At 40.4% G+C, this 10,046-nt stretch overlaps 1 protein-coding gene and 1 long non-coding RNA gene across 4 annotated transcripts in view; one reads left to right on the top strand and one right to left on the bottom strand.

Annotated features, from left to right (window-relative positions):
* The first annotated feature begins 2,153 nt into the window (after window positions 1–2,153).
* Window positions 2,154–7,249, top strand: NENF (neudesin neurotrophic factor). 2 transcript variants are annotated; one of them, XM_052805433.1, is made up of 5 exons: window positions 2,212–2,342; window positions 2,567–2,757; window positions 3,531–3,591; window positions 4,773–4,876; window positions 5,527–7,249. In XM_052805433.1, exons 2-5 carry the CDS (start codon window positions 2,674–2,676, stop codon window positions 5,701–5,703), a joined length of 426 nt encoding a protein of 141 aa, XP_052661393.1. In that variant the 5' UTR covers window positions 2,212–2,342; window positions 2,567–2,673; the 3' UTR covers window positions 5,704–7,249. The 2 variants fall into 2 exon arrangements, with proteins under 2 accessions (XP_052661392.1, XP_052661393.1); XM_052805432.1 differs by lacking the exon at window positions 2,567–2,757 and having other exon boundaries at window positions 2,154–2,342.
* Window positions 5,475–10,046, bottom strand: part of LOC128149886 (uncharacterized) — a 64,910-nt gene continuing 60,338 nt past the window's right edge. Inside the window, exon 6 of one of the 2 annotated variants that reach the window (XR_008237884.1) lies at window positions 5,475–5,729. This is a non-coding gene — a long non-coding RNA (uncharacterized LOC128149886). Of the gene's footprint in view, window positions 5,730–7,629; window positions 7,851–10,046 lie in introns of those variants that run through there. The other variant, XR_008237885.1, reaches the window with a different exon arrangement.

Below are 10,046 nucleotides of genomic sequence, written 5' to 3'. Positions count from 1 at the left end.
CGCGGTTGCTCGTCGCACGCGCAAGCGGTTTTTTTGTAAGGCGTATAGGAACGTTTCTCTACTGAGAACACGAAGGCGTACTGTGTAGTGACGGGGAAATGAGTCTTTTCTACACCACGCGCTTCACCACACAAACTCTCCTACGCAAGACCGAACTAGATGGGAAAAGCGATTTAAAACAATTTTGCCAGCTGTCCCCAAGATGAACACAACGTCACTTTTTTTTTTTTCAATTGTTTTTATTTTTTTGCTGCTCAAGGCTGCTAGCGGAACACCAAAACAACAGACTCCCTCGGCAACGAGACAAAACTTCAGCAGGGCTCCTACAAACACCCACCCACGCTGCACTGGCGTGCTCCGGGAAGATAAAAGCCAAAACCACGTAAGAGCTGACTCATGAACCATCCGTCCACAAATACCAACACAGCTATTTTTCTTCCCCAGCGTGGAAGTAATTGTTCGCGTTTCATCATCAAGAAAAAGCATGCACAACGTTTCTTGCATTGAGATGCAACGCTGTAGTGGAGTCCCTGCTCAGTAGATCATTTCCCTGTGCCTGAGACCCACGCCTAGTAAGTTAATAACCAAGGTTTGAAGTCCTGTGACAACAACAGTCCTAATATACAGCTTCTCCTTTCAGAAAGAAAATATTTCAGTTCTTGTTACTCATTTTTCAGATGTCTGTGGTTCAAAGGCGAGCTCTAACTCACCCCCAAATCAATAACACTTCAGACAGATGTTGGCTAGCATTCAGCACTTGCAGCCCTCCTCTGGGGAGACACTAATAAATAATTATTTCAGAATAAAAGGTAAATCTATAATGTGATTGAACCAAACTGACAAACTGGACTTTTGCATATTTCCCAGCAGCATGGGTCTCTGCGGCAAGCCATGCCGGGTATTTGCAGGCAGAGCAACCAGGCAAATGCCAGACCTCCTTCTCACACGTAACGGGAGCGTTCTGGAGCTATTTTGTCCAAAGCCTTACTAAAGGTCTCTTTTCTGCTTGACATTTCATATCTGTCTTGTGGCGTGTGGAGTCAGCAAATGGACGTGACGGACAGCCAGGATGGGAAGCCTGCTCTGAAGCTCAGCTATTGTTTAGGCAGTGTAGGCAAACTTCACAGCTTAAGGACAATCACAGTAACAACCTTGTAAACCTTCACCCTAACAGGACCAACACTCAGCTTGCCACACCAGGTAGCAGCTTGCGGCAGCCAGCTCCCAGATGGCCACAGCAACTCACCTTCCCCATGCCCTGGCTCTGCAGGCTTTGCCCGGCTCCTCACACAGGGACGTGGCCTACTGGTCATCACCCCCATACTGTGGTGACGTGCCCTCACTCCCCTGTGCTTCTCATCTTGTGCTGCTTTTGTCATCCGGAAGAGAACTATGGCGATGTTGCTTTGTATTAGCTACTTCAGCTCTGCTTACACCAATGCACAGAATTGCCTCTGGACAGCCTGTGGAAAAGGGTGTTACCTCAGGCAACACGGAACAAGCGTCCTCCAAAGTGGATGTAGGGATTTTATACAAGAAGAGTTTATAAACAGTCCTTAAAACAAAGATCAAACCCATTTCTATCTCCTATTTACTGTCCAGATCCTTCTTTGAACTGTTCAGCTTTTGCAAAACACTGTACAAGGAGCAGAGATACCAAACAGGCATTTGAATTATGGCACAGCAGTCAGGAAGACTGCAGGGGTGCTGCAGCACCGAACATCCAGGCTTGAAATCCTTCAAGTCCTCACTTGCCAGCACTACAGCGAGGGATGTGATATATATATATCTAAATTGTAAAAAGTTTCTGATTTTCTTAATTCTCTATAGAATTACACACAGCAATCTGCTTATTCTTCTGCCAGCCCAGAATGTTTCCCTGTGCTATACTTACAGCATGGTGAAATCATGTCATTCGAAAATCTCCTATTTATTCTCCCCTTCCTTAGGCTAAAAATGCCAGTTTATTATCTTTTTTAAATCACAAAGACGAAGCCTGCCCTGCGTGTGCCGATTTTGTGACTAAACATTTAAAGCAGCAAGCAGAGAAACTTCAGAGGGAAAAAAGGATGGAAATTGAGGACTCTCATCAGCAGACCTCCGACTATCACGAGGACGAGCGGGGCCCGCGGCTGCCTCCGGCGGGGGCTGGAGGCGGGGCGGGGCCGGGGCCGCCGCCCGCCCTTGGCGGTATGGCGGGCGGCGCGGCGCGGGTGTTGCTGGCCGCCCTGCTCGGCGCCCTGCCGGCCGCGGCCGACCGGGAGCTGCGCTTCAGGCCGCCGGCTGAGGCCCCGGTGCGGCTCTTCACCGAGCCCGAGCTGGCCAGATACGACGGGCAGCAGGTAGGGGCGGGCGGGAGGGAGGCAGAGCCGCGGCGGGGCCTCCCCGGCCGGTTCTTTGAAGACGCTGGGCCGGGGCCGGGGCCGGTGGGGCGTCCTGGCGTCGCCTCCGTCCCTGCGGCTCGGTGCCCTGAAACCACCTTAAAACTCGGTTTTCTCGTGCTCTGCTGCTGTGCTATTCCCTCCCTCCCTCCCTCCCAGTAATTATGGGATAACTTGCTTTTTAGGCGTTCGTGAGAAGTTTGCTGGCATTCGTGCGTTGCTGACCTGCTATTCATTTGTCCTGCTGGCAGCTGCGGAGTTTGGTCCGTTGAAGTTGGGTACAGACAATTAGATGGCACGATCCTCTTTTACTCATTGCCTGCTTGACGATGTACTCATGCCAGTGAATTTCGTATTACCACAAGTTGGAGCCAAAGTAATTTTCTCTCAATAATTCATTAAACCATGTATTTAGACCCTTTTTTTTCTATGAGATTATAGAAATAAGAAAGCAATTTCATCTTAAGAGTTTAGCTTTCTGTGACGCAGAAGTCTCAGCAGAACTTCACATTCAAAATAATAAAGTCCTATATTGATACACATCTGTTTTCTCTTTCAAAAAACTTGCTGGCTGACCTTCTCAGGGTCTTCTCTAAATACTTTCAAGCAGCTAACCAGCATCTGACTTAAAATATATCTTATGCATAAAAGACAAAGCAGAAGCACTGGCTTATTAAGTAAAACGGATGTCAGCAGATCAGATTTGTGTGTGTTTATGTATTTATCTGTTGTTCTCTTAATCAAATAAAGAATGCTGTTGGCCATACACCCTTTTATCTTGGGCAATACCCATCTGCATTAGGAAAAGAAAGATGCAGTTGATCATCTTCGAGCAGACAAGTGTGCAAGTGCAAGACCTGCAAGAGGGACATGTCTTATATGATTGTGATGTTTAGATTAAAAAGATTCTCTCATTCCATATGCTTACATCCTCAAAAAAAAAAAATCTTGCAGACAGTTTAAAGCACAAGCAAGAAGTTTTGAGAGAGATAACATGTATGCTTGTATACACATACAAACGAGAGAAAACATACATAAGAATTTAATTATCTTCTTTGTGTCCTGAGTGCTTATGGATTTCATAGCTAAAACTAATTGCCTTTTGCCTACACTTAAGTGTTGAGGATCTACTGATGGCTTTTTTTCCAGGAAGGACAGCCCATTTACCTGGCGGTGAAGGGAGTAGTATTTGATGTCACTTCTGGAAAAGGTGAGTTTGCTTCTCCTCTGCTGTCTGCTTTGTTTCCATGCTATTATCCAGTCATTAATTTTTAAATATTCTCAATGTATTAGAAGCCTGCAGTTCAATTGCAACAAAAAGAATGTACTTTTTCCTTTTTTGAAAAACTCAGTTTTCCTCTTCTGACACCTCCCCCACTAAGGTTTTGTCTAAAATTTACAGTGGTTTGAGGTTACAGTACACATAGACAGACAAGCCAGCATAGTCCAGTTAGCTTGGGTGCTGACGACAGAAGTGCTGAAGACACCTGCCCAGACCCCTGAATCCTCACTAGGCGTGGGGTCATGCCACACGGAAGCTGGTGCTACAGTGTTTTATTGCACTGGGTGCATGAACTGACCAGACCAAAGCTAACTGGGATGTACCCATACTGCACTACACAATATCAGCATTGCTGCAGCTTCATCTTTTCCTTTTGTGCTGGTGTTTGCTTACCTGTGCTGTCCAGTGATCTGGTCAAAACTCTTGGAAGAGTTGACTGTGATTTTGAAAGGAGAGCGGAGGGCTAAGTAAATTTTTTTCTCCTTTAAAATTTTCATATTTCATGAGGCTTCTTGTCTCATCATTTACACCTAAACCATTTATTGCTGTATTTGCTGTTTGTGCCTTCCCTCGGAACTACAGATGTTTTAATTTGAACTCTTGCTACTTAATCCAGATTTGCTGTAAAATGTTTGAAGGGACCATGGGGGTCCTGGACACTTGCCTTAATGTCATCATAAGCAAACTAATGGCTTGTTGCTTTCTTTGTACTAAGCTTGTTAGCACAGCTTGTCTGGACATCCACGTTGGCTGATCTTCAAATCCTAAGTTAGACAAGGCTTGCCCCTGCAAATTCTGGAGTCTACAAACTTCTCATGAGTATGTAAAGCACAGCTCCCTAAATAATAGGTAAATTTTAAGACTGCAGTATAGGAGTTCAACAGTTGTATTGTATAACCCCACCCCCTGTTTTGTGTTTTTTTTAAGGACTGGGATATATTATCAAAAAATAGCAAATCAAAAGTCAGTTTTGGAGAGAAGGGTCTGAGACTTGAGTTGCTGCTTTCAGTTCACTGACAAGTGTAACAGGCTGGTGAAAAGTAGAGGCTGAACATACCCTGTACATTGTCAGGTCATCACTGGATATTTTTTTTTTCCTAATCTGACAGAATTTTATGGAAAAGGAGCCCCATACAATGCTTTGGTTGGAAAAGACTCAACAAGAGGAGTTGCAAAGATGTCTCTGGATCCAGCAGATCTTACACATGACATAGTAAGAAAATGGACTATTAGTTTAATTCTGTTTTGCAAAGTTTTATTCTTTTGCAAGATGATGAATGATAATATTAAATTATTTGTATTATTTTATTTAAGTTGATTCACATCTTTAAAAACTTTAAAAACTGCATTAATATTCTTGAAATACATTAAATGGGTATTTATCTACTGCTCATGGAAGGTGCAGTGCTAACAGCCTTAAAGAGGAAGGTTTTTAATCTGTGGAATCAGTACAATTTATGTAAGCATGTAAAGAGGAAATTACCTGCTGTTTAAAAAGATGCTTCCAAAGAGAGTAAATCACTTTCTTTGTCAATTGATTTGGCGTATCTTGTGTCACTGACATGGCGGTGGATGCTAACTCTGGCAGTGTTGCTTGTTTGAGGTGTGATTTACTTACGAAGGGAAAATGAAGGGAGATTAATGGTTGTTTGACCTGAATATATTAAATTTTTGTCAAGGCTGAACTTGAATGAGAAGAATAAAATTACAGGTTATACTATGAATTTTGTTAATTGTCCTTTGCAATGTATACCCAAAAGCTGACCCTAAGGTTTATAGTAATCAATAAAAAAGAAAAATGCATATAAATACCTATATTTTTATTTCTTTGAGACAGGACTTTCATTTCCATATTTCGTTTAGACAGGACTCACAGAAGAGGAACTGAAGTCTCTGGATGATATCTTCAATAATGTTTATAAGGCCAAATATCCAATTGTTGGCTATACTTCTCGCCGAATTCTGAATGAGGATGGCAGCCCCAATCTAGACTTTAAACCTGAAGATCAGCCACATTTCAACATTAAAGATGAGTTTTGAAGAACATTTTTGTACCTAGAGAATGCCTGGGGAGAGGCATAATAGAATATTATATTGATTCCCTGTTTTCTGGAGTTCATTACAACAATTAGCTATCATGAGTCAGTTTTCTGTTTAGAAAATATGTATGTGTGTACACATACAGTTGAGAGGAAACAAATGGATCTATATTAGTATCATACACTTGGGCTGTTTGTTCTGAATTACGGGAATTATTTCACATGAAAGTTCTTTCTGCCTGGGTTTCTCTGTGTACAAGTGTGTAACGTAAAATTACATTTCTTAGAAAAGATAAGGCAGTTTTTAATAGTTGAAACATGACTGGTCTTTTTGTAAATCGCAAGTTGTTTCCTACTCCTTGGAAAAGTGTGAATGCATTATCTGGATGAGCTAACATCAGTTCTCTGTGCTTTACATGAGTGTTGGTATCACATGTACAAACAGGTGTAATAGAGGCTTACATTTTAAAAAACATTATAGGATTTAATATTTGATAGGTTTGAGAATACTGGATATAAAACCACTCAGTCTCTTCAAATGCAGTTACTGTGGAATATTTATGCAAAGCCTACAGCTGTAAACCAAGAAAAAGAATTATTTTTTCCCCCATGAGAACTACTGTGGCATTTTAAGTAAGACTATTATTATGTTAGTTTTGAATAAATGACACTTTAATTTTTTTTAAATAATTATCAAAGATTTAATCTATATTAGATTATGATGATTTCCTTCTAGCTTCCTCCACTCTTTCTCTGATAAAAAAAGGAAATGATAGCCCACTGTTTACCACAAACTCTTACAGCACAAGTTTATTATAGTTGTTTAGTATCCTGTGGATATTGTTAGCATCTTTATATTGACAATTTCAGCTCTCATTTTTAATTTCTCTCAGTTTTTCTTTGTTCTTACTCTGGCTTCATCACTGCTGCTGCAATGAAGCGTGCATTCATATGTTCCTCTTCCTTTTAACCTAATACAAAACTGCAGATCCTGTACAGTGAAAGCAGACCGCCTTTATCAGGTTTCTCTGGCAGTCTTTCAGCAACAAGAGGACTGTAAAAGCATATGCTATATAAATTGCTGCTAACCACTGACTTTCACTAACTTGAGTAGAATGTAAATTGTCATGTATGTGAATTTATCTGCCAGTGTGACAGGTTGAACTGACATGGAAAAACTGAGCAGCTCCTCCCAATTCTATATTAATAATATAGATGTAATAAAAATACAATTCTATATTTCGTTCTCTTTCTTTAGCATTTTGGGCATTTTCTTTGAATGAAAGATTTTATTAGATGACTCTCCACTTTATGGTGTGCAGGAGACAGCTGCCTATCAGTTGAATAACTAGAAAAGCTGTTTCTATTTATTTCTCATTTCTTTCCCAATGTTACAGATTTTACTCTAAGCTTGTTTTGTGTCTTACCATTAGACCACTTAATTTGCAGGAGGGACTCCATGGCGCTCCCCCGCCCCTGCTGTTGGATGGTGCTCTGTGGTGTAATAAATAATTTAGCATCTAAGAATATACTATTGCTTCAGAGAACTATTTCTGTTTTTTTTTTACTATTATTATTATTATTATTATTATTATTATTATTATTACTGCTGACCTTTTGATTAGATACCAACACCAGCTAGGAGTTGGCCCCTTGATGATGCCTGTCTACAGGTACAGGTGTATACCTGCCATCTTTATAGGAATGCCTGTGGGTTTAGTGGTAATGGTGGTTGTTCTTTTGCCAGCATTTCACAAATAGTTTTCCAATGCCTACTGTTTTCTCCCCTTCTCTTCCCTTTGTTGCACGCTTCCTTATGGGGCAGCTTCAGTAGCTGTGCTACGGTGATTACTCTAATAGTCTTGGCTTCATCCGCGATCAGCATATCCAGCTGCGTGTCAAAAGTGTTGTAGCTAGGTGGTAAACTCATCACCACTGAGTGGCTTAGTGTTACTATTCTCTCCCTGCTTTTCCTGTTCATGCTATGAAGGTCACCTTTGCTGATCTTGAAGTGGGTAACTCAGCTTCTATTTGTTTCAGGTTCATTTCAGTGAAGAAACCATCCTGTTGCAACAGGAAACGGGTGATATAAACCCCACTCTTGTATTGTGAGATCCTTGCAAATCCAACTCGCCCTCACTCATGTATCTGTGAACAGAGGGAGATGCTCTAGTCCTTCCTGTTATTAGAGACAAGATTATCACAACTGAGGGCATTTTAGAATGCAGAATGTTTCCTTTTTATTTCAGTTTGCGAACTGAAGGACTCACATGTAATCATGTGATAGCCTTCCTAGGCTATTTCACTTGAGGTTCCCACTCAACAGAACAGTGTTATGATAATAAGGCTTTAAGTGGGCATATATCCTTAACATGTTTTCACTGACTACTTTTCAAAAATGAATTCAGAGTAACACAGTATTTCTTTTGGTGTTAATTTAATGACACTATTTTATGTCTAAGGTTGTTACTTGCCAACAGCCTGAAACTTACTTTGCTTAAAAGCAAACCATCTGCTATGGTTGTTTTGTTCAGTAAGTTGCATTTCCCAGACCTCTGTGTTACTCCAGTATGAGAGGTGCCCTCACTATCTATACATTGTACTTAAAACAAGCAAATTGTATGCTATCCTTGTTTTTTCAGTCGGCTGCATTTCCCTGACCTCTGTATTATTGCAGTAAAACAGGTACCCTCACTATCTGTAAATGGCACTCAAAACAAGCAAGTTGCGTAAAGCCCTGTTGTATCCTCCTATTACTCCACACCTCCTTTGGAGAGTGAAGAATTTCTTTTCAATTTACTTGATGCTTCCAGATAACATTGCAAATGTCATTATTTTTGCTCTGCTGTTTGTAAATCTGCATCTTGCTAACTTAACTTGGGTGTTTGAATGGTGTGAGATTTTAATGAATTGCTGCACCAAGAATTTACTCTTCAGAATGTTAAGAATTATCAGATGGGTTCATCGCTTAGAGGATGCATAACCTGAGTTGCTGTTTCCCACCTGGCACTCTTTTCAATAGTCCCTCACTTTGATCCTAATACATTTGACTAACTGCTGTGACAGGATAGATTCTATCATCTGTACTTTAAAGAAGGACTTCTCTGATTAACAACGGGAGCAACAGGACTAATAATATAAGCAACAAAAATTCAATAAAGGGCATGCAATGAAATGCAAATCAAAGTATTATCTTTATTTTTGCAGTTGTAGAGACTGCAGTTAAGTGAAATCCTACTAAGAAGGTGTAAGGTGTGTTAGCAGCTGTTAGTCACAGTTATTAGTTATTGCATCCTAATCCAAACAAGAGCACCTGCCAGAATGCAGGGACTCTGAATCTTGCAGACTGAGTGGCTGAGATTTTTCCAACAATTTGGGATTAGACATAAAACAAAGTTATTTCTTTCCTAACTGTAATGTGTATATGGACACCATTCTTTTGGGGGCCCTTTGCGAAAATATGACTGTTTCATTGATTTAAGTGAATTACTTTTGGTATTAGTTTTCTTACACAGAAAAGGCCTTGTGTTTCTTTGAAAACTGCAGCCTAGGCTAATATTCTTTGTGGTCTGATAATATCAGCTGTAAATTCATAACAACATAGGAATCAGTGTAGGATCATGTTTCAGACTGCACTTGTCAGACCTGCCAGACTTTCACATTTCAGTAAAAATTGAAAGAGGACGCTTATCTTTTTAAGTACAGTGCTTTGGAATGGGAGAAGCCTCAACACAGTTTATAAATCACCTCCTTTAACTTTTGTTTCAAAACCACCATTGGGCTACACATTGAACAAATGACAGTTTGGAAAGGCATTTAATTGCTGCAGTTTTTCCCTTGCAAGACTCCCAAGAACATGTAGAACTCACTTGATAGTGCAGGAGAGAAAACAGGAAAAAAATGGCTTAGCTGACTTTTACAAGTGTATTCTGTCTCTTTTATAGATAAATATATTTATCTGAAACATACTCAATGTAATTTGCATCTGCTCAAGAGAAAAATGGAAGAGATGTGAAAAATTTCATGTAGGAAGTCCAATGCTAATTTTTCAGCTGATCTGGTTAAACTGAGAAGAAAAAAAAAAATCAAAAAAACTTCTGACTACTTCTGTGAGTGAAAGGCTGCTGTTCAGTAGGATTCAGCTGCACATCAGTAAGATGTGCGAAGTAGCTCTGATTAATATTTGCATATTTTCAGATGAACACTGGATATTCTCAGGGATATCTTGAAGTCCCAGAACTGACGTCAGTGATGACAATCATATACTTTGTTATCCATCATCCATTTATGCTTTTGCTTAATGTTTTTCTGTCCATACAGGAAACAATATACAAGCCATGCAAC

Source organism: Harpia harpyja, chromosome 13 (genome assembly GCF_026419915.1).
Source record: "Harpia harpyja isolate bHarHar1 chromosome 13, bHarHar1 primary haplotype, whole genome shotgun sequence".
Classification (NCBI taxonomy): domain Eukaryota; kingdom Metazoa; phylum Chordata; class Aves; order Accipitriformes; family Accipitridae; genus Harpia; species Harpia harpyja.
The sequence above is the reverse complement of the archived record's forward strand: the minus strand, read 5'-3'. Positions and strand labels throughout refer to the sequence as shown.